General features: G+C 36.0%; 1 protein-coding gene across 5 annotated transcripts in view; it reads right to left on the reverse strand.

Moving 5' to 3' along the window:
• SLC35A3 (solute carrier family 35 member A3) overlaps positions 1 to 25,612 on the reverse strand; it is a 54,556-nt gene that overhangs the window by 4,499 nt on the left and 24,445 nt on the right. For 4 of the 5 annotated variants that reach the window (XM_041749086.1, XM_041749087.1, XM_041749088.1 and 1 more), the window contains 7 exons: positions 20,674 to 20,878; positions 14,427 to 14,581; positions 14,223 to 14,345; positions 11,303 to 11,474; positions 6,913 to 7,031; positions 5,241 to 5,374; positions 419 to 2,376 (listed from right to left, as the gene is read on the reverse strand). In XM_041749086.1, coding sequence (XP_041605020.1) covers positions 2,226 to 2,376; positions 5,241 to 5,374; positions 6,913 to 7,031; positions 11,303 to 11,474; positions 14,223 to 14,345; positions 14,427 to 14,581; positions 20,674 to 20,860 — 1,041 coding nt within the window. In that variant the 5' untranslated portion in view covers positions 20,861 to 20,878 and the 3' untranslated portion in view covers positions 419 to 2,225. Of the gene's footprint in view, positions 1 to 418; positions 2,377 to 5,240; positions 5,375 to 6,912; positions 7,032 to 11,302; positions 11,475 to 14,222; positions 14,346 to 14,426; positions 14,582 to 20,673; positions 20,879 to 25,612 lie in introns of those variants that run through there. The other variant, XM_041749089.1, reaches the window with a different exon arrangement.

Here is a 25,612-nt window from a genome sequence, read left to right on the forward strand (position 1 = left end):
CTGAGTACTTATTACAAATACTGAATACTTAGTACATTCTAGGTACTCAAACCATGTGTTTTACATGCATCTCATTTAGTTCTTATAACCACCCTACGAAGAAGTATTAGTATTGTCCCTATTTTTGTATATATGAGGAAACTGAAGGTTAGAGAGTTTAAGTAACTAGCTTAAAATCTTACAACTTTAAGTAGAAAATGAGATTCAAATCTAGGTATACATGACTGTAGAGCTTGTACTTTCATCCACCGCACTACATTGTCTCTGAAAGTAATTCGTTTTAAATGTATTTCCCCGGGACACCTGGATGGCTCAGTGGTTGAGCGTCTGCCTTTGGCTCAGGGCGTGATCCTGGATTCCCGAGATCAAGTCCCACATCAGGCTCCTTGCATGGAACCTGCTTCTCCTTCTGCCTATGTTTCTGCCTCTGTCTCTGTGCCTCTCATGAATAAATAAATAAAATATTTTTAAAATAATAATAAATAAATGTATTTCTCCTTAATAAGTCAATATTTGAAAATATAACCAAAAAATGACATTCTTTTTAGAACAAAGTTCAGTTTTTTGTTTGTTTAGCAAAGTTCAGTTTAAAAATCTAAGGTAGTAATAAAACTCAGGACCAATTTCATAGGAGATGCTTTAGAAAAGGAAATTTGATTAAATGAAGGTACATTTGGTTTATTCTTCATTTTATCAATTCATTGATATAATATACCTTATTATAAATAGGAAATGAATTAAACTGGTATGGAACTTAAAGTGGAGATAAACTGAATACCAATCTTAACTTTTAAGATGCACATTCTTTAAAGTGCTATTACAGGGACATGAGTTAGTCTTGGTTTTAAAGGTTCTATAACAATTCAAAGTCACTCTCATGCTTTACAACAACAAACATTTGTTTCATAAAGGAAAAAGATCACAGACCTTATTATGACATAAAGGGCCTCTCCTAATGTGGTCCCTCCAACCTCATCTCCCATATTCCACCCACCCAATCTATAATTCAGCCACTCCATTCAGTGAACACTGTGTGCCTTTCAGGACAGTGCCCTTGTAGAGGCTACTCCCTCTGCCTGCCATGTCCATTCTCCAAAGAAAACTGATTATTCATAACTGAGGTCTAATGTCTCCAAGACTCACTACCCTAGGCAGAGGTACTCTATGAGAACATTTGTTATACCATATTAAATAATACATTATTTACATGTTTGCACATGCTTAACCATGTCCTCCTCATTCATCTTTATACCTGAGTGCCTAGGACATAGGACAACTCAATAACTGTTGTAATAAATATTTAGTGTTTAATAGCTTGATGTAAATGGACAACAAAATTTTCAAAAGCCTTGGCTATAGGTACATGTGTAAGATTAAGATAGCATAAAACTTCCTTTAGGGCAGCCCAGGTGGCTCAGCGGTTTAGCGCCGCCTTCAGCCCAGGGCGTGATCCCAGAGACCCGGGATCGAATCCCACGTCAGGCTCCCTGCATAAGGTAGCCTGCTTCTCCCTCTGCCTGTGTCTCTGCCTCTCCCTCTCTATGTCTCTCATGAATAAATAAATAAAATCTTTTAAAAAAAACTTCCTTTAATATCTCTTGAGGAAAATTATTACCATAGGAATATTTCATAATTATTTAAGCTTTGGATAAGCTTCTGACTTAAAACTTTCTTCATCAGGCATTCTAACCTTTGCCTGGCTTTCTGGACCTCTGGATTACACAGAACCATATCCTCAACTGAAAAGTTGTCTGATCTGATTTCCTACCCACTGCAGGAATCCATTCGATGAAATTCCTAACAGGATCTACTAGAACACCTAATACATCAGGAAATCTCCTGCTTGTCAAGACAGCCATTTTTAGATGGTTCTGAGAGAAAAAAATTTGGGGGAAAAAACTATTCAAATACAATGATTATTTCAAGGAGTTGAGCACCTGATTTCCAACAGAACTGTATATTTACTTTATTGATGCACTGATCATAAAGTTCTCATTTATTAACATGTCTGTCTTTCTAATCACTGTGCTCTCCTCTAAGAGAGGAAACCATATCGCATTCACACATTTCTGTTTTTCCAGGATCTGGGACAGTGAAAGGAAGGTACATAGTGGACACTTAATAAATTTTTTATAAAAGAATAAACAAGCCTAAATGCAAGGATGGTATCAATAAGCAATGTAATCAACACAAGAAAAATAAGTTAGGAAAGGGAATAGAGATACCTAGCAGTCAGCTGAAAATAGGGATCTAGAGTTGAAGTTGGGACTTATCTTCATAGACAGGACAAACAAGAAGACATGGCAGTGGATGAAATGAACGAGAGAGTGAGTAAGGATTGATAGGTTACCAAAGGAGCAGTCAGGGGTACCATTTCTGAGAAAACAACAAACAAAACAAAACAAAAAGCAGTTTTAGGAAGTGACATGGGGATAAAGGAAAATATATTAATACATTTGGAATAAAGATCATTGGATTTATTGCTCAAGAGGTGTTCTTCACAAAAACAGAATACATAAAGATAGAGGGTCTAGTTAAACTATAAGAAAAATAATCCATTTCTTTCATCTGACTCAGTGTCAAAACATTCATTCATTTACTAATAACAGAATCATTGTCTTTTCTTGTCTTCTTTCCAACTTACCTTACATGGTCCCTCAGAAACATAGATTTACATGCAGGTGTATCTTATTGACAAACTAGTACTCTTTTGTCCCTCTACTGATTTATCTTTTCATTTACTTGCTTATTGTTTATTCCTTGCATGATTCAAAGATTTAGAGTTAATACCCTGACTCAGCTTTATATGAGGTTTTTTTTTTTTTTTAAAGGTATGCCTTTTCATATGTACTCTAAAAATCTATACTTCCAGGGGTGCTTGGGTGGCTCAGACAATTAAGCCGTCTGCCTTCCGTTCAGGTCCTAGAGTCCTGGTATCGAACCTGTATAGGGCTCCCTGCTCAACAGAAAGCCTGCTTCTCCCTTTCCCTCTGCTACTCCCCCTGCTTGTGCTCTTTCTCTCTGTCAAATAAATAATTTTAGAAAAAAATACAGTTCCAAAATATCTAAACTAATTTAAAGTTCCAAACATTCTCAAATAATATAGAAGCGAATAATTTCCCCATTTAATGAATAGAGAAAACACATGAAGATGTAGATCTTAGTTGTTAAGTTAGTCTTGCTAGCTAAGGAATTCATTCCCATACCAAACTAGAAACAAATACTTTTAAATTCATGTCTCAGAAAAATTACACATTTCAACATGTGTGTCCCAGACCTATCATCCAGGTTGCTCGAAGGATGAAACCATAAATGTTCTATATAGAAATATAAAGAGCATATTATGTTTTTCTACTGCCATATTCCATCCATAATCCTATCTTACTCTCAGTAACACAAATAAACTTTACTAGTTGTATTAAAATTTTAAGATCTTGGAGGTGCTTGGGTGGTTTAGTTGGTTAAGTGTCTGCCTTCAGCTCAGTCATGATCCTGGGGTCCTGCGATGGAGCCCAGCTTTGGGCTCCCTGCTCAGTGGGGAGCCTGCTTCTCCCTTTCCTCCCTGCTCCTGCTCTCTCTCGCTATCTTTCTCTCTCTCTCTCTCTCTCTCTCTCTCAAGTAAATAAGATTTTCAAAAAAATTTTAAAATCTTCAACATTCATTCAAACACACAGAGTACCTTTTATAGGCCAAGCTATAGCCTTGCTTATAAAGTAAATTTGAGCTAAGACCTAAAGATGTGAGAGAGTTTGTCATGTGAATACACAGTGGATGAGTATTCCAAGATGATGACTGAAGGGCAAGTCAAAGCTCATAGCAAAGAGGTTACTGTAGCTTTTAAAAAAAAAAGTGAACAAGAAAGTAATATCAGATGAGCATAGAAAGGTAGTTGAGGGCCAAATCAAATAAGCCATTAATAATGACAACTTTTTGGTAATATGGAAAAGAGAAGGTTTCTGAGCACAGTAGTGATACGATCTGATTTACTTTGAAAATAATCAGTCTGTTTGCTGAATGGAGAAAATTGTAGGGGCATAGAGCAAGAGAAGAAGCAAGGAAAAAAATCAAGAGGCTATTTCCTTAATCCAGATGATAAATAAGTGGTAGCAAGGGAAGTTGTGAGAAATGGCTGACTCTGGAGATATTAAAAAGGAAGACTTGATAGGCTTTATTTTTATATTAGAATGATGTGTGAGAGAAAGGTAAAGAGAGGTTGATGACCTCCTTACTTCACTAAGACAAAGAATTTCCATATATTTGAACTTTCTTTATAAGCCTCTCTATTCCATGTCTATAGACTCTGCCTTCTCTTAGTTACTGTGGATAAACTGTTTCTGTTCAAGCCAAGGAGGTTTTGGCCTGAGCAGCTGTAAGAATGGAGGTGCTGCCATTTACTAAATTGGGAAATCCTTACAGGGAATGAATTATGTAGTAGACATTCAAGTGAAAATGTCAAATAGGCAATTAAATATACAAGCCTGGAATTCAAATAAAAATGTGAAAGATGAAAGAAAGGGAATGGAAGGAAAAGGAAAGGAAGGGAAGACGGTATTTAAAGCCTTGAGAATAGAGATCAATCACCCAAGGGACTGAGTGTAAATAAGAGGTTCAAGGACACATCCTTTGGAGACTCTTAAGTTTAGAGGTTGAGAAAATGAGGGAGAGAGTGGAGTTAGAGGAAAACCAAGAATAGTATCCTGGAATCCACTAAAATATAATCTCACTACTCTGGGATTATAAACTAATAATTATAAAAAAAAAAATAATAGGACCCTCAACACCATCTGTAATGGGTATTCAGCTTCATTCTTCCTGACTCTGTCTCCCCCTTGGCATCACAACATCACACATCCTCTGTGAAAATGTCATCTACTCTCCTGGTTTTACCTATATAAATCCCACATATAAAAGTGCTATTATAAGACTTATTTTATAACTTTATATGACTTAGGAACTTTGTTATACAATATTTTACTTTGGGGGAAAAAAGTTTGGAAAAAAATTTCCAGCCTGTTGGGAAAATTCTGGCTGGTCAAATTTGCAAAATAACTTTCTAGCGCAAGATTTTCTTTTATGTATTTGGTTTGAAATCTTTTTTAAAAGACAGTTAAATGGATTTTTTACTATATTTACATGGTTCTTCAAAAGCTGTAATAAAATTTTTCATACCAGATCCTATCAAGAATTCTTATTTTTCTATGTATTTTTGAGACTAAAAGAAATAGAAAAGAATATATTACCTGGTTGGCACAAAATCTTGTAGCCAAAAATAGGATATCAGTGTTGATAATATTATGGATAAAGAGGTTGCAAATCCTTTTAAAATATTATCTGCATATTTAATAACAGCAGCTATTACAAGGCCTCCAAGTGCCTGCAAAAGTTTTAAAAGATTATTTTAAACAAACATATATTAAACTGCTTTTCAAAACAATCTCATTACTCGATGAAGCTTTAGGCTTTTGTCCTACAAATTTAATCACATTATAATAAGTATTTTTATTGATATCCTAAAACCAACAGACTTCCAGGTTTTATTCCACAGCCCTTTTATATCATGAAGTACCAATGTAATGTGTGGTTTGTTATAATATAGTTTGACTATACTGTGAATAAAATATCTATCCTCAACCAATTTAAGTAATTAAACATCACTTGTTTAGACAAATGTGGAAAGACTGGTCACTTGGATCAGTAAAATGTTTTTATTTTGAAGTAAAAATAAATGTAACTTGAAATTTATTTTCCTAGCCTTTCAATTGGCTCCTAAATTGGCGTTCATCCTCCAGCTTCTTGCCATTCAATTCACTTATTGCTGTCGAATTACCCTTCCTGAAAAAACTGTAAAAAGAACTTTCTACCAAATAAATCCCTCTCAAATTCCAAATTGTGCCTCTCTAAATAATGAGGCTTTATACCATTACATTGCTTTGTTTTCTACGTATAAACTCCTAAATCTGAGTTACCATGTTAAAAACTTTCACTATACCTATTCACATGACAGAAGCTTATTATTAGTAAAAGTCACAAACTATGCCAATTGAGCTCACTGCATATTGATGTTTGGGTCCCATTACCTCCTGGCAATGTACTCATTCATCTATTTAGTCCCTGATGAATCCCTCATGTTAACTGTACCAAACCTTTATTTTACTCAAGTCTTAGGGGAAGATGGCTTTTCTCTGCTAGAATAAGAGCCATCACACAAACTCTCCTACTTACCCTATTTCTCCTTAAAATTTCCTCTTTATCCTTGTCTCCTTCTCTCCTATCTTAAGAATAGAAGTATCCTACCTGCTTTCAAAATACAACCAGCCTTTGCCACCTTCACCCAACTTCCATAAAAGACCTTGCTTCTCACAGCTTCAAATACCTCTAAAGAAAGGCTTTGTGAGGAGAGTGACTTGTCTCTTCACTTTTATATCTTCCTGAGTAAACAAGTATAATTTTGATAATGAAATTACTTAACCCTTGAACAATTTCAAATTATAAACTGAGATAATTTGACAGGAATATTTTAATATGTAACTACAATATGTGACTATAAATTGTTACAGATTTAAATATCTAGATCTGCTTTTGAGCCTTAATGGGCTAATCACAGACTTCCTGTATTACACGAATTTGTAGGAAAATCAAGCTTATATTTGCCTTCAGCTTCAACTCTTTTATTCTTCAACTTGATTTTAATTATGTCAAATTTAAATACTACAAAGTTCATTTATGACCTTTTCAAAGTAAGTTTTCATTATGGCATTAAGACCAGTTCTATTTTTAACTTCCCAGAATAAACTAAATATAATGAGAACACCAACAAGAGGGTTCTTTTCCCCTCATATCATACATCAGGAGCTACTCTGATTCTATACATTAAAATAAGGTTTATTAGCATTAAGACTTTAAATGCTTTACCTGAAGAATAACAACTATCCAAGTCAGTCGGTTATATCCCTGAAAAAATCCATTCTTGGACACCAATTCTCCATCATAAATGTACACACCCATTAATCCAAATATACTCCCAAAGAAACCTAAATAAATAAATAAATAAATAAATAAATAAATAAATAAATAAATAAAGCTTATGTCATGTGTCATTTTGTCTGGAGAGATATTTTTCCATTGACATTGCAAATCATTTTATATTTAGCTTTTCCTTTTCAATAAAATCTAACTACTTTAAAAAACTTTTACTTGGGGCGGGGGGCGGGGGCACCTGAGTGGCTGGGTTGATTAAGCGTCTGCCTTTGGCTCAGGTCATGATCCTGGGATCCTGGGATCAAGGCCTGCATCCAGCTCCATGCTCAGCGGGAAGCCTGCTTCTCTCTCTCCCTCTAGCCCTCCCCCTGACTCATGCTCTCTCTCTCAAAAAAATAAAGAAGAGCTTTAAAAAAATTGTTATGAAAGTATAATAAGTAGTATCTAAAAATTCAAAGCTAAGAAATAGGCAACATCCGAAGCTGTTAGTTCTAAAGTCTCACTGTTAAGAAAAGCCAGCTCAGTGAGAGGAGAAACTGTATCTTATCCACTGATGCATTCCTTACTTCTTCCACAGAATTAGAATTTATCAAATGACCTGCTGGATCAAAGAGATTTCCAGGGGCAATCCTAAGCTACAAAAAAAAAAAGAAATGGATGCCTTAAGGGCTACTCTGGTGATATTTGTAGTCAAAGAATACAGAGTGAAGCAGTATTTTTTTATTAAGCTATAACTACTTGAAGAGTCCATGATGGAAAGGAATTGAAAGGTATATGAAATGTTCTTTTAATTTTATTTATAACAACTCAATCATTTTTAATAAGGTTTTTATTTATGTCTTTTGTTTTTTAAAGATTTTTATTTATTTATTCATGAGAGAATGAGTTTTTTTATTTTAATCCCAGTATAGTTAACATATAGTGTTCTATTAGTTTCAGGTGTATATCAATCATTTTAAGAGGTCTAATTTGAACATGAAAATACAAATTTACAAAATTAGGAAAAAAAAAAAGAAACACTTATGATGGTATTAGTTTTCTATGTTTTAATTATAAAAAATAACATTTGAGGGGAGCCTGGGTGGCTCAGTCAGTTAAGCAGCCAGTTCTTGGTTTTGGCTCAGAAGGGTCATGAGATCAAGCCTGGAGTCGGGCTCTGTGCTCTGTATGGAATCTGCTTGAGAGTCTCTTTCCCTCACTCTCTGTTCCTCCCCTCACTCATGTTCTATAAATGAATGTATGAATGAATGAATGAATCTTTTTAGAAATAAATAAAAATACACTTGATAATGATGAAACAAGGTATATAGTACAAAAGGTCAAAACATGTCCGTATGTACAGATCTACTACATTCTATCAGTTGTATAATATTTCATTGTATGGATAATAATAATAATATGAAATAAATACATAACATCATGTGCCACAGGTTGTTCTAAGTGCTTTATGTACGTTAACTCACAACAATCCTATTAGGTGCTCTTACGCCCATTTTATAGATGAAGAAATTGATACACAAAGAAGTTAAATAAATGTGTCTGAGCTCATACTGCTGATAAGTGATGGACTCTGGATTTGAATCCGTACAGTGTGTTTCTGTATTCTATGATCTTAACCACTGCACTATTTAATCATATCGATAATTTGAGCAATCTTCTACATGTTTTCTATTTTTTACAATTATAACCAATGCTAAAATAAATAACCTTGAACATCTTTGTGCTCTTTGTGTAAGTGTACCTGTAGGATAAATTCTTATCCAGAAGTGGAATTTTTGCATCAAAGCATTTATTTACAATTTTTTTTAAACACTCCCAATTTGAGATCCAATAAGGTTTTATCCAATCTGTACTCCAAACAACCACAGGTAATAAAGAGTTCCTGTTTCTCCACTCTCTGGCTAACATTGAAACTTATCAATTTGCTAATCTTTGACCATTTGATACTTGAAAAATATTATTGAAATGTCTTAATTTCAGGGCACCTGGGTGGCTCAGTTGCTTAAGCATCTGACTTCCACTCAGGTCCTGGGATAGAGTTGACTCTGTGCTCAGCGGGCAATCTGCTTCTCCCTCTCCCTTTGCCTCTGCCCCTGCTCAGGCATGTGCTTATGTGTACATGCTCTGGTGTGCTTTTTCTCTCTCTCTCAAATAAATAAAATCTTTTAAAAAAAATAAATTTTTTTTTTTTTTAATTTTTATTTATTTATGATAGGCACACAGTGAGAGAGAGAGAGGCAGAGACACAGGCAGAGGGAGAAGCAGGCTCCATGCACCGGGAGCCCGACGTGGGATTTGATCCCGGGTCTCCAGGATCGCGCCCTGGGCCAAAGGCAGGCGCCAAACCACTGCGCCACCCAGGGATCCCCCCTAAAAAAAATAAATATTTTAATTTCCGTTTCTGTAATCTCAAGTTATCTACAACCTATGTAACCTTTTCAAAACTTTGAATTACCTTACCACTCATTAAACTGTGTTTTGAGGTCAAATTAAAGAATAAGAAACCCATGAAGTACCATAGAATCGTGAATTCTGGCTTTTCGTTTTTATAATTTTTAAGATTTTATTTATTTAAAGAAATAAATATTTATTTAGGCTCCCCCTGATGTGGGACTCTATCCTGGGACTCCAGGATCACACCCTGAGCCAAGGGCAGATACTCAACCACTGAGCAACCCAGGGGCACCTGTACTTGCCTTATAGACAAATGAACAAAAAGAAACTAATTTAATCTTTAAAAGTATTTACTTTGAACATTCTTAAACAGCTAGATACATTTCTACAAATTTAAATCCTGTGGTAAAAATGAAGGTTTAGGGGATCCCTGGATGCGTGGTCCTGGAGACCTGGTATCAGGTCCCACATCGGGCTCCCTGCGTGGAGCCTGCTTCTCCCTCTGCCTGTGTCTCTGCCTGTGTCTCTGCCTCTCTCTCTCTGTCATGAATAAATAAATAAAATCTTTTAAAAAATTTAAAGAAAATTGCTGGGAAAATGGACTAATCAAATTTGGGATGGTTTGACTTAAAATGTAGGCCATTAAGAGTAGACATTCACTATGGAGTGTCTGCTGCTACCAAAGGAGACATGGTATAACCTATTAAGTTGATACAGACAGAAAAAAAATGTTTTCAAAGATGAGCTCCAAAATCACAAGAACAGGCTTAAGATAGAATGGTTGATCTGCAACTGAGCTATCTCTCACATGTAGCATTTTCCAAAATGAATATATACCAGGAATACTAGATTCTGGAATCTTTGTATGAGGAATTAAAGGTTATAATACTATATATAAATAGTTTAAATATTTGTTCAAAGGCAATCCTTCAATATATGAGGTGTTTTTCTTGTTTTAAGCTATTCACCTTCAGTTAGAAAAATGATGTATTTAAAGCCTAAAACATAGCATTTTATTATTTTTTAAATATTTTGTTTATTCATGAGAGACACAGAGAGGCAGAGACATAGACAGCGAGAGAGGCGGGCTCCCTGACTCGATCCCAGGACCAGAATCACACCCTGAGCTGAAGGCAGACCCTCAACTGCTGAGCCACCCAGGCATCTCTAAAACAACATTTTAAAATAAAAGCTGTAAGATTAAAAAAAAAAAAAAGATTTTATTTATTCATTTGAGAGAGAAAGAAAGAGAGGGAACGAGCAGGCGGAGAGGCAGAGGAGAAGCAGACTCTCCACTGAGCAAGGAGCCCGATGTAGGGCTTGATCCCAAGACCCTGAGATCATGACCTAAGCCAAAGGCAGACGCGCAGCTGACTGAGCCACCTAGGCACCCCTGTATTAAGATTTTAAAACAAAGATGAAAATTTCATCATTTCAAACTTTCTCCATTTAAATATCTTTTTTTTTTCTTTTTCAGTTTCACTTAGGTAAAATTAACAAGTAAAATTGTAAGGTATTTAAGATGTATATCATGGGTATTTGATATACAAAATGGTGATAACAGTTGATAGCACTGTATCATATAATTGAAATTGCCAAGTATTTTAATCTCCTTTTCCAGGAGGAAAATAGGTTATTTGTAACATCTTCTCTGAGAACTGAGCAATCAAGAATAAAGTTCCTAAGTCTTCAAATAGTGAGGACCGAAACAGGCTATGTACACCCTTATGTCACAGGCTTAAAATTCCATATTCTTCAGTAAAAGGCATTCATTTAAAATATAATGTTTTAAAAGGCAAAAATCTTGCCAGATATTTGTATCAATGGCAGATTTCATGAGTGGCTTATTTATTTAACGATATGTAGTAATATTTAAATCTAACAATATAATCATTTAAAAAAATCATATTAGAAAGCACTTAAAACTTACCAAGTTGAATGTTTCTTATCCACACTGATTGTTTGGTTTCTTTTAAGATTTTCTCAAAGTAAACCCCAGCAAAACCACTTGAAAAACATGCTGTGAGTACTGCCATGAGGCCTACAAACTGAGAGCCAGCTGACAGTTCCTTAGAATCAAGCTCTTGAGAATCTGAGGGCCACTGAACAAAAAGAAAAACAAAACCAGAGTTTAGTTCTTATATTTTACAAAGTGCATTTTTAGAGTCCACTCTCAGACCTTAAGATAAAAGTGCAACCAATACCATTCTTGGGGATTGCAGAGGAGAGCTTCTGAAAGAAAACCTTAGAATCATTTTAATTGTTTCCCCCTGTGATATTACTGTTACAACTCACAATTTCTAAAAATTCCCCAAAAAAGAAAAAAAAAAAAAGTAAATGCACAGATTCACAAAACAGCTTCCTAAGAAGTTCAGTTGTAGAAATTCAGAGTGTGAACTGTTAGAGTAGCAAAAATGAGTCTGGAATTGTGGTAATTATGGAAGGTCCATATGGTATCATGTCAACCACTGTGAGCTTTATCCTGTAGATCAGTGTTCCTGAAACTATCATCTTCATGGTTTTTTCATGTTCTACCTGAACTATTGATATTTTCATCTAAAACACCTCACTTTTTGGGATGCCTGGGTGGCTCAGTGGTTGAGCGTCTGCCTTTGGCTCAGGGAGTGATCCTGGAGTCCCAGGATCGAGTTCCATATCAGGCTCCCTGCATGGAAACTGCTTCTCCCTCTGTTTATATCTCTGCCTCTCTATGTCTTTGTGTCTCTCATGAATAAATAAATAAAATCTTTTTAAAAATAAAAAAAAACCCTCACTTTTTAAAATATAATATCTACTTTAGCTTATCCTTAGCAGTATCTATGAAAATATGGGTTTGAAATGACAGTTAAATTTCTGTAATATTCATTTAAAAATAACTACTAGAAAATTTATTCAAGGGACGCCTGGGTGGCTCAGCATTGGGCGTTGCCTTTGGCTCAGGTCATGATCCCAGGATCCAGGATCGAGTCCCGCCTCGGGCTCCTTGCAGGGAGCCTGCTTCTCCCTTCTGCCTATGTCTCTGCTTCTCTCTGTCCGTGTCTCTTATTAATAAATAAATAAAATCTTTAAAAAATAATAAAAATAAAATTATCCAAGCCGCACCTAGCTGGCTCAAATGGTAGAGCATGCAACTCTTGATCTAGGGGTTATAAGTTTGAGCCCCACACTGTGTATAGAGGTTACTTAAAAATAGCTTAAAAAAATGCTTGCACTGTTTTAAATATACATATACTTATTCATGATAGACATACTACACTCTAGGGAAAGTAACAGATATACCACATTCTGGATGGCAAGAAACTAACATGATTGGATTTGTTTTTAGATAAACCATAGTGGTTACTATGTGGAGTTTGAGTTTTAAGGGATGGGTAAGACTGAAGTAAAAAAAAAAAAAAAAATCAGGAGGCAAATGATCATATGAGAAACAAAGAAGACATGAACTGGGGAAGTAATAATAGAGACAGTTAAGACAAGAATCAAGAAGCATTAGAAAGCAGAATCAGGGGCACCTGGGTGTCTCAGTCAGTTAAGGATCTGCCTTCAGGTCAGGTCAGGCTCTCTGCCCAGTAGTCTGCTTCTCCCTCTCCCTCTGCCCCTCCCCCCTGCTTGTGCTCCCTTGCATGCTCTTGCTCCCTCACTCTCTTTCTCAAATAAATAAATAAATAATATATTCAGAATTTAAAAAGAAGGCAGAATTAGCAAGGTCTTAGTGACCGATTATATATACAGGCAGAAGGAAGAATCTAGGCCAACTCCTAGGCAGAGTAATAATGAGGGAAAAAATAGAAACAAGACAGGTTTGGTGGAGGAACAGATAAAGTTTAGTTTTGGATATGCTTAGTTTATAAGTCCTATTGACTCAGCAAGCTAAGATATCCAACAGATACTTAGATATACAAATCTGAAATTATAAGTGGTGACATAGACCAAGGAACCATGAACATTTAAGTGTTAAAAACTACAGAATGGATGAAGTCTCCAAAAATAAAGACATAATTTAAGGGAAATAACAAGCCTACCAGCAACCCCAATATCAAGTATCAAGGAAGAGGACCCCAGGAAGGAACTCCAAAAAGAATCATTTGAAAGATGAGAAGAACCAGGAAAGAATGGTTATCAGGGAAGCTGATAGACAATAAAAAGGGAGTGACTCATAATCTCAAATGCTCAGACATCCAATAAAAATCAGATTTATTTTATATACAGTATCTTATTTCCCTAACTAGATTGTTCATTTTTTAATGTCAGACAATTTTATTTTTATTTATTTTAATTTTAAGAATTTCACTGATTCATTCATTCCTTTGTTTAAATTCCAATTATATTAGTTTTAGATGTACAATATAGTAATTTAACAATTCTATATATTACTCAGCACTCAAGATCAGTGTATTCTTAATCCCCTTCACCTATTTCCCAAATCTCCCTACCTGCCTCCTCTCTGGTAACCATTAGTTTGTCATGTAGGTTAAGAGTCTGTTTTTTGGCTTATCTCCTTTTTTCTTTATTTTTTTGTTTCTTAAATGTCATATATGAGTGAAATCATATACATACAGAGTAGACTCAGGCATAAGAAAGAATGAAATCTTGCCATGTGTAACAACATAGATGGATCTAGAGAGTATAAGGCTAAGTGAAATAAGTCAGTCAGATTTTTATTTATTTATTATTAGTTGCAGCCCCAATGTAGTATCTTGCTCAAAGGAAGCCCTCAAAAAACGTCAATTGTGAGAATAGGCATTTACTCACTTCAACAAACAACAGAACCGTATTCTCCATACACAATAAATAAGGTTTTGAAATTCATTCAAAAATGAAAGGTATACTTATCTTACTTGAATAGTTACCTGTACAAAAGCAACTCCTGTCATCAAAATTACCAGGGAGAGCCACTGGTACACACCTAATTTTTTACTAAGCATAGACACAGAAAATAATGCTGTTGTAAGAATTTTCAATTGATATGTAACCTGAAAAAGAAAACAGGTAATATTATTGTTTGTTTGTTTGTCTGTTTCTTAAAAGAGCCACTAGAAATATATTCTAAGTACCTGATACGTAGCTGCATCCAGATTTGACAGTGCCACATAGAGTAAATTATTCTGAAGAGTATATATCCCTGATGGAATAGCAAGTTTAAGCGTTTCCATAGGTTTATTAAGTATTTCATCATGTAGTATTCGATTCAGTGCTCTTAGACTACATTCTTAAAAAGAAAAAAAAAAAAGACATGAAATGAGTAAAATCATTAACTCTGAATAAGTTACATACTCTCTCAAGGCTTCAGTTTTCTCAACTGAAATAGAAACAGGCCTACATGTTAAGATACTTTTAGATCTAGGATGCCTGGCTTCTCCCTCTGCCTATGTCTCTGCCTCTCTCTGTGTTTCTCATGAATAAATAAATAAAATCAATTTTATTAAAATTTAATTTAATTTAAAACTGGGGGGGCACCTGGTTGGCTCAGGTTGAGCATCTGCCTTTGGCTTAGGTCATGATCCCAGGGTCCTGGGATACAAAAAAGATACATAAATCCCCAAATACAGGAGAAATCTAAGGAATCCTACTACTTTGCCAATAATAACACTTCATAGATGATTTTCTCTCCCAACCTTAAACTTGGAAACTTTTTAAAAATGAAAATATTGTTTAAAGATTAATACCTAATAATTATCCTTTCCTCACCTTAAAATAATAATAGTAAAATAAAATGTAATTAAAAATTACCAAGATCCCTGGGTGGCTCAGCAGTTTAGAGCCTGCCTTCGGCCCAGGGCGTGATCCTGGACTCTCAGGATCGAGTCCCACATCAGGCTCCCTATATGGAGCTTGCTTCTCCCTCTGTCTGTGTCTCTACCTGCCTCTCTGTGTCTCTCATGAATAAATAAATAAAACATTTCAAAAAAAAATCACTATAAGATTTTTTTCTTAGATTTAGCAGAAAAAATTTTTTTAGAAAAAAAACTTAAACATTTTTAATTTTAAATAATTAATGCTATCACATATTTTTCACACCAGCAGTTTAGGGAAGGTCTTATTCCATGTTCCTTCCAATTCCTGTTATTGTCAGTCTTTTTATTTTTGTCAATCTGAGGATAGTAAAATTGAGTCTGTGTCTTTAATTTTATTTCTCTGATTGCTAGTGAGGTTGATTTATATTTATATATTTTTATATATTTATATAAATATATTTTTATGTATTTATCTTTTTAAAATCTTTTTTAAAAGGTTTTATTTATTTATTAGAGAGAGAGAGCATAAAAAAGAGAGAACATGAGTGGGAGGAACAGAAGGATAGGGTGAAGCAGGCTCCCCATCGAGCAGGGAGCCCTACCCTACCCAGGGCTCAATCCCAAGACCCCAGGAACATGACCTGAGCTGACGGCAAATGTTTAACCCACTGAGCCACCCAGGTGCCCCTAAAATCTTTAAATATGTTCTTGGCTATTCAGGTTTCTCTTCTATAAATTGCCTATTTGTATCTTTTGTCCACTTTACTGTTGAGCTGCTTGGCTTTTTCTTATTGAATTGTTTAAGCTCTTTGACATTCTGGATATTCATTATTGGTGGTTATATGTGATATAAATACTTTCTCTCAATCTCTGGCTTATCTTCTCACTTGGTTTGATGTACAGGTACTTTTCTTTCAAATGTACCCCAAATTATCCATTTTTTAACAAGTCCTTTGTATTTTTTTTTTTTTTGTATCTTATTTGAAATAATTCACAGTACCAAGGTCCTGAAGTTTTGCTTTTTAAATGTCAATCTTTAACCTACTGGGATTTTTTTTTTTTTTTTAAGTAATCTCTGTGCCCAACGTGGGGCTCAAACTCAAGATCCTGAGATGAGGAGTTGCACACTCTACTGACCAAGCCAGCCAGATGTCTCTGGAATTTATTTTTGTGTATGTATGTCTATTTGTACTTTGGTTTACTAAGAGTTGGTTTTATCACCTCTCTCTACAATGCCAACTTGTCAAACATAATTTTGTTTTTTTTTCATAATTTTGGATCTACAATGCTAAATAAGTGGATACTTCCATTCTTCTAGACCTTAGAAGCAAAAACACTACTTTCTCATCATTCCTATTACATTTATATAGATTTTTTTAACAAAGATTTTATTTATTTATTTGACACACAGAGTGGGGGGGGAAAGCAAGCACAAGCAAGGGGAGCAGCAGAGGGAGAAGGTGAAGGCTCCCAGCTGAGCAGGGAGCCCAGTGCAAGGCTCAATCCTGAGAGCCTGAGATCAAGGCCTGAGCTGAAAGCAGACGATTAATCGACTGAGCAACTCAGGCACCCCACATTTATATGAATTTTATTCTATCTTACTGGTGACTCAGTTATCTTCTTTTTTTAAAACTACCAGATCTAGACTGTTTTAAGGTGAAACTCTGGTTTTTTAAAAGATTTATTTATTTATTTATGAGAGAGAGAAAGTGGAGGCGGGGGAGCAAGGAGCAGAGGGAGAGGCTCAAGCAGACTCCATACTGAGTGCAGAGTCTGACACAGGGCTTGATCTTAGGACCCATGAGATTGAACCAAGCCAAAATCAACAGAGGGATGCTTAATCAACTGAGCCACCTAGGCGCCCCTCACTCAGTCTTCTTTTGCTGGTTCTTCCTTCTCAATCTGACCTCTAAATGTCAGGAATGCTACAGAACTTAGTCTTTGGCCTTCTCTTCTCAGTATTTAGTAAATTACTTCATCCAATCCTTGACTTTAAAGACATATATAAGCTGACAAAGCCCATATTCATAATTATACTACTTAACATCTCCATTTAATTGCCTTATAGGCATTTCAAATTTAACATGGCCCAAAGAGAAACTTTCATTTCCCCTTAACTTATTGTCCATATATCATTCACTGCAGCACTCACTCACCCAGTAATTTAACCTAAAAACCTAGGAATTATTCCTCAGACCAGATTCCCCATTTCCTTGACCTTCACACACCTAATCTACTAGCAAGTCACATCAGCTGTAGCTTAAAGACATCCGTGTGAACCAAATCAACACCATCTTGGACAAATCTTCCATGATCATTCTATCATTCTGTGATATGAAGTGATATGAAGACCCCCCCACCAACACACCACACAGACACTCACACACATACATTCTTTCCTTTTGTTTAACCACACCCTTAAGAACACTCTTGTGATATAATGTGCACAGTCTGTCTTAGAGATATGACTGACCCACACCTATTCTTAAACATTTTCCTCTTGAATGATCTGTCCCCCAACATGTACTCTCTAGCCTCTAGGGGCTAGCTATAAAAGCAGGTCTTAAGGGAGGTGGTATTGCAGAGATCTACTCCTCTTGCAGCCACCCAAGACACCCTTGTCAAGCTGGATTTGTCAGCCTTTTTCTTTAGTCTTAGAGCTCCTTCAGCCTTTGGAGACTGTTTTGCATATATCTCCCATTCACAGAACAACATCTCATAAACATTGCCTCTTCTCTAGCAATATAATCTAAGCCACCATTATCGTCTTGCCTGGACTAGTGCAATAGCTTCCAAACATGACTTCCTGAACGTATTCTTGTATCTCCTCTGCTGTCAATATGGCTACTGCATTGGCCCTTCTGTGTGTAACACACAACATTTTAGGATGCCTGGGTAGCTCAGTGGTTGAGCGTCTGCCTTTAGCTTGGGGCATGATCGCAGGGTCCTGGGATCAAGTTCTGCATTAGGCTCCCCACAGGGAGCCTGCTTCTCTCTGCCTGTGTCTCTCCCTCTCTCTCTCTGTGTCTCTCATGAATAAATAAATAAATCTTTAAAAAAATAAAATAAAACAAAACACGACATATTTTAAACATTTCAATTATTCCCTTAGTTTTTATGGTGAAAATTTTAGCCCAAGGTTAACCTACATTGTCTGTTTTTGTTGTTGTTGTTGATTTTATTTATTTATTCATGGGAGACACAGAGAGAGAGAGGTAGAGACACAGGCAAAGAGAGAAGTAGGCTCCATGCAGGGAGCCCAATGTGGGACTTGATCCCAGCACTCTAGGATCACGCCCTGAGCAGAACGCAGTCACTCAATCGCTGAGCCACCCAGGTGTCCCCATTGTCTGTTTTCTAAATGCCAATTCAATTTCTCTTTGTTTCATTCTCCTCCCAGATCAATATGCTACAGCTACACTGGCCATCATGATAGTTTCAAAAGTATACAAACAACTTTTACAAACAACATAATTAAAAAATGGAAAGCAGACTTGAACAGATATTTCTCTAAATATACACAAGTGGTCAATGAGCACGTGAAAAGATGCTCAGCATCATTAGTCATTAGGAAAAATCAAATTAAAACCACAAGATACCACAGCATACCTACTAGGATAGATCTACTTTTTTTTTTTTTTTTTTTTTTTTTTGTAAATGGAAAATAACAAGTTTTGGTGAGGATGTGCTACAATTTAAAAAAACAAATAGAAAATAACAAGTGTTGGCAAGGAAGTAGAGAAATTTGAACCCTTGGACATTGCTGGTGGGAATGTAAAATGGTGAACGTGCTGTGGAAAAGTCTGGTGGCTCTTCAAAAAGTTAAACCCAGAATTAACACGTGACCAAGCAATTCCACTCTAAAAGTATATACTCTAAAGATATGAAAGCAAGGGCTTGAACAGAGACTTATACATCTATTGCAGTATTAATCAGTGTTCATTACAGCATTATACACAATAACCAAAGATGGGAAAACTCAAGTGCCCATGAATATATTAATGACTAAAATTTTATATATACCTACATACATATACATACAATGAAATATTAGTCATAAAATGGAATAAGGTTCTGATACATATTACAATATGGATAAACCTTGAAAACATTAGGTTAAATAAGCCAGACATAAAAGGAGAAACACTTTATGATCCTATTTAGATGGAATATCTAGAATAGGCCAATTCATAGACAGAAAATAGATTAGAGATTTCCAAATGGCAAAGGTAAAGGAGAATGGGAGGAGTTATTGCTTAGTGGTTATAGAGTTTCTGCTTGGTGTGATGGAAGTTTTAGAAACAGATAGTGCTGATTGTTGAAAAACACTGTGAATACAATTCATGCCATTGAATTATACTTTAAAATGGTAAAATTCATAAATTGTAAAATTTATGATATACATATATCTAAAAATATATTTTACTACAACTTCAATTAATAATGCAATATACCCAAAAAACACAGAATTGTACACTTCAAAATCTGTGACTCGTATGGTACATGAATTATATCTCAATAAAGCTGTTTCAAAAAAATCTATATCAAATTAGTCACTGCTGGACTAATCAATGCAGGAAATAAAATAAAAAGCATTGACTTTAATTATGACTTCTCTAAATTTCTACATTTCATAATTATAGAATTTACTTATTCTCAATTATAAATGCAAGAAACTATATTTCATAATTATTCCATTAAACAGAAGACAAAAATCATAATGTAGATCAGAATAAAATATCTTTGTTACTAGACTAAAACTGTCTTAAGAAAATGGAAAATAGGGATCCCTGGGTGGCGCAGCGGTTTGGCGCCTGCCTTTGGCCCAGGGCGCGATCCTGGAGACCCGGGATCGAATCCCACATCAGGCTCCTGGTGCATGGAGCCTGCTTCTCCCTCCGCCTGTGTCTCTGCCTCTCTCTCTCTCTATGACTATCATAAATAAATAAAAATTTAAAAAAAAATCTTTAAAAAAAAAAAAAAGAAAGAAAATGAAAAATATACGGGGTGCCTGGGTAGCTCAGAGAGTTAAGCGTCTGCCTTCAGCTCAAGTCCTGGGATGGAGCCCTATGTTGGGCTCCCTGTTCAAGGAGTTTGCTTCTCCCTCTCCCTCTGTCTGCCCCCCACTTATGCCATGTGCACTCATGCTCTCTCTCTCAAATAAATAAAATCTTAAAAAAAAAAAAAAAAAAAGGAGGGACGCCCGGATGGCTCAGTGGTTGTGCATCTGCCTTTGGCTCAGGGCGTGATCCCGGAGTTCCAGGATTCAGTCCTGCATCGGGCTCCCTACATGGAGCCTGCTTCTCCCTCTGCCTGTGTCTCTCCCTCTCTCTCTCTCTCTCTCTCTCTCTCTCTGTGTCTCTCATGAATACATAAATAAAATCTTAAAAAAAAAAAAGAAATGAAAAATATTGAAATATTCTTAATACTGTGACAATAGTAGATAAGGCAATAGTGTTCTTATGTGTAGTTACCAATATATATTTATGTATATATCATATGTAAATAACACCAAAACAATCAAGTGAATTGCAAGGACTTAAAAGCAGAAAACCAAAAAACTTACTGCTGTCTTTGTAGACTAATAAAATGCAGGCCATTATTTTCAAAAGTTCCGCAACAACCACTGCTGTAGAAGATAGATAACGAGGTCCCTCCTCTTTTAAAGTCCTAGAATAACGCATTGTTAGAACCAAACTGGTAGTCTGAAAGACTAAAATTCCCAAGGAAAGGTATTTTAGGTTGGTAGACATTGTTTTATCTTCATTTGCCTGAAAAACAAAATAAGCAGGGCAAATAAAATTAGAAAACACAGAAACATATATTAAAAATCAGTATGAGATGTCTTGTTCCAGATAAGGTAGAGTTAAGTACATTCTACTCTTTTCTTCCTGCTAATTACAACTATAAACCCTGGACCAAAATCAAAAAAGTAACTACTATAAGGTTCAGAGGTGAAGAAAGTAAGACAAACTGGCTAGAGACCCCAGATCCTGAGTGATAACCCAACAGTGAATTCCCTGGAGACATTTTGTTACCTATGTATCTCACCCCCGGCTGCCTTAACAATTTGCAACCTGGAAACACAACAGGTAGAGAGCAACGATAAACAAAAGGCGCAAGAAAAACACACTGTCTCCAATGAAAGGAATAGGAAGAGAGTAGCTCTGCAGGATAGAACCCTACTAACTGGGTGCTGTGTAATAGGGAACAGAGACTTGCTGACCATCCCTACCCTGCACTAATGAGGGCAGAGATGGTGACCCTCTTCCCTCCCACCAGGGGCTACAGCTACAAAGACTACTGAGGCTGAGCCTATGAACCATTCCTGCCTGATACAAGGTGATTGTCAGCAAAGAGGAAGCACCCTTCCTCCTCTTCTGGTGACACTGTCTACTAATAAAAAAGATTTAAGTAGGAACCAAGGTCTCATAACACCCAAAATGTCCTTGATACAATTCAAAAGGAGTATATTCCTCATTCCAAACAACAAAAAAAAAACAGGAAAAACCTCAACTACGATAGGTAAGGACAATCAACAGATAACAACAGAGTTGACACAGACATTAGAATTACCAGACAAGCATTTTAATTTATTTTGTTTCTTTTTGTTGTTGTTGTTGTTTTAGAGGGAGAGGCCAGGAGGGGCAGAGGGAAAGGGAGAGAGAGAATCTTAAGCAGTTTCCATGCCCAGTGGGGGCTCTATCTCACAACCCTGAGATCCTGACCTGAACAAAAACCAAGAGTTGGATGCTTAACCCACTGAGCTACCCAGGTGCCACACTATCCTCCAGACAAGAATTTAAACGAAGCTACTACTAACAATGCATGAACAACAAGGAATTATAAACACTCTTGAAATAATTTTAGATTCACATAGAATTAAAAATAGTATGAGTTCTTGTGTATTCTTCATCCAGTTTTCCCCAATAAGAGTTGCAAAGTTCTTCTATTTTCCCTAAAGTAATTCAGAATCGACTCTAAGAAGCTCACTTTAAATACAAGGATACAGAGGCACCGGGGTGGCTCAGCTGGTTAAGCATCTGCTTTCAGCTCAGGTCATGATCCCAGAGTCCTGGGATTGAACTCCACTAAGTCTCCCTGCTCAGTGGGGAGTCTGCTTCTCCCTCTCCCACTGCCTGTCTCTACTGCTTGTGCTCTCTCTCAAATAAAAAATAAAAATAAAAAACAAAATGAAGATACAAATAGATTAGTTAAAAAGTAAATGAATGGAAAAAGATATGCCATGAGAAAAATAATTGAGAAACCTGGAGAGGCCAAATTAGTATCAGGCAAAATAAATTATGTAAGAATTATTTCTAGGATTAAATGAGGAAATTTCATAATGATATAAAAGTAGTACATCAGTAAGATATAGCCTTTATAGATGAATATGTACCTCATAACATAGACTCAAAATACATGAAGCAAAAACTAACAGAATTAAAAGGAAAAAGCAAGTAAATCCATAAGTCATAATATAAGATTGTAACCTACTTTTCTCAGTAATTAATAGAATACAAACATACACACCCAAAGCCCCCAGTATGAATACAGAAGATCTGAACAACACTATCAACCACTATAACTGTTGAAAAAACATGGAGAAGCTCCACTAAGAGCCTCTTTCAAGGAAGGACAATACAGGGTTTATAGTTATAGTCAGTTTACTGCCTATCCACCCAAAGTCACATTCTTTGCTTCCAATTGATCTAGAAATTCAATGCAGTCTCAAGCAAAATCCCTACAGGCTTTTTTGGTAGAAACTGACAAGCTGATTTTAAAATTTATATGGAGTGCAGCCTGGTGGCTCAGCAGTTTAGCACCGCCTTCAGCCCAGGGCCAGATCCTGGAGACCCAGGATCAAGTCCCGAGTCGGGCTCCCTGCATGGAGTCTGCTTCTCCCTCTGCCTGTGTCTCTGCCTCTCTATCTCTCTATGTCTCTCATGAATAAAGAAATAGCATCATTAAAAAAAAAAAAAAGTTAAATGAGGTAAACTCCTAAGGGGCAGTTAGGTGGTTCAGTCAGTTAAGTGTCTGACTCTTGATTTCAGCTCTGGTCGTGATTTCAGGGTCCTGAGACTGAGCCCCGCTTAAGGCTCTGAGCTCAGTGGGGAGTCTGCTTGAGATTCCCTCTCCACTCCCTCTGCCCCAGCCCCGCTCGAGCATGTGCATGCGTGCTCTCTCTCAAAAAACTAAATAAATCTTAAAAAAAAAAAGGAAGTTAAACTCACTCCTGAAATTCCATACTTATATAAAGCTCTAGTAATTAAAACTGGCATTGACATAGAACAGGACACATAGATCAATGCAACAGATTATAATCCAGAAGTAAATCCATTCATATTTAGTCAAATGACTTTAACAATGGTAACAAAAAGAAATAATCCTAGAACAAGATATCTGCATTCTTTCAAAATGAATCTCAACCCTCATCTATCTCACACTAAACATTTAACTAGAAATGGATCACAGAAAAAAAAAAAAAAAGAAATGGATCACAGACCTGTCATAAAAGCTAAAGGTATAAATACTCAAGAAGAAAACGGGAAAGAAATGTAGCCACATAGGGATATGCGAAATTTTCCTTTTTTTTTTATTTTAAAGATTTATTTACCGGGAATTCTGGATGGCTCAGTGGGTTAAGCCTCCAACTCTTGGTTTCAACTCAGGTCACAGGGTGAAGCACCATGTAGGGTTCCACACCCAGTGGGGAGTCTGTTTCTCTCCCTTTCCATCTCCCTTTGTCACTTGTGCTCTCTCTCTCTCTCTCTCAAATAAGTGATTTATTTATTTGAGAGAGAGAAGGGGGAAGAGGCAGAAGGAGATGGAGAGAAAGAATCACAAGCAGACTCCCCACTGAATGCAGAGTCCAACATGCGGCTCAACCTCATAACCCTGAGATGATCTAAGTGGAAACCAAAAGTCAGAGGGTTAACCGAATGAACCACCAAGGTGAGATATGCAAAGATTTCTTAGATAAGATACAAAAAGTTCAAACCATAAAAGAAAAATATGGATAAACTGGGTATCATCAAAATGTATACTGTTCTTCCAAGATATTATAAAAATAATAAAGGGCAAACCACATCATGGGAGAAAATATTCTTAATACGTATATCTGACAACGGCTTTGTATCCAGAATATATAGAAAACTCTTACAACACAATAAATACAACCCATGAATAAAAGATCTGAATAGACATTTCACCAAAAAAGACAAATGAATGGCTAACAGGCACATGAAATGACATTAAACATCCTAGTCATTAGAGAAATACAAATTAAAACCACAATGAGATACCATTATATACCTATTAGAATGGCTAAAATTGTAAAAATTGATGCTACCAAGTGTAGGAGAGGATTTAGAGCAAACAGAGCTCTTAGCATTGCTAGTGGGAATATTAAATGACACAACCATTTTGAGTAACAGTTTGGTAGTTTATTTTAAAAAATAATAATAATCTTTTCATATATCTTAGAAATTCTCCTCTTAGGTATACATCCAAGAGATTTGAAAGCATTTATCCATAATACTTGTGTATGATTATTTATGGGAATTTTCTTTGTAACAGCCAGAAACTGGAAATAACCCAAATGTCTAGTAATAGGTAAATTACTAAACATACTGTGGTACACCCTTATGATAGAATACTATGTAGCAATAAAAAGAAATGCTGATGCATGGTATAACACAATGAATATTAAAAGGAAACTGAGCAAAAAAGTTTACAGACAAAAAAAAAGTTTACAGACAAAAGAGTACATACTATAATGATCCATTTATATGAAATCCTAAAAAGGGCAAAAGTTATTTGCAGTGAAGCAAATTTATGGTTGACTGTGGCCAGGGGTTGAGGTCGGCCGTTGACAGCAAAGGGATAGCAAGGATTTTTGATGGTGATGGAAATATTCTGTATCTTGATACGTAATGGTTATACAGTTATATTCACTTAATGTAACTCATTGAACTATACATTTAAAATGGGTACATCAGGACATCTGGGTGGCTCAGTGGTTGAGCATCTGCCTTTGGCTAGGTCGTGATCCCAGGGTCCTGGGATCAAGTCCCACACTGGGCTCCCCACAGGGAGCCTAATTCTCCTTCTGCCTATGTCTCTACCCGTGTCTCTCATGAATAAATAAATAAATACTAAAAAAAAAAAAAAAGAAAGAAAATAGTGAACAGGTAAGTTAGATGACTTGTTCAAGGTCATTTAGCTACTAATTGGAAATATTAAGTTATACAATTAAATATCAGGTTTATTAGCTTTCACTACATGCTACTGTAGAATTCCAAAGGACATCCTGGTGGCCTTTATCTCTGTATGGAAGGAGAGCAAGTTGCCAGCAATCTACATTTGACATAGGCACCTGATTCTCCTGGAAAATCTATACAAAGAAGTCTTTTGTTTTTTTCTGTGCAACTAAGACCATAATGTACCTGTTATAACAGCAATGCTCTATTTTCTTTTCAAATGAAATCTTAAAGGTCAGATTC

Source organism: Vulpes lagopus, chromosome 3 (assembly GCF_018345385.1).
Source record: "Vulpes lagopus strain Blue_001 chromosome 3, ASM1834538v1, whole genome shotgun sequence".
NCBI lineage: Eukaryota > Metazoa > Chordata > Mammalia > Carnivora > Canidae > Vulpes > Vulpes lagopus.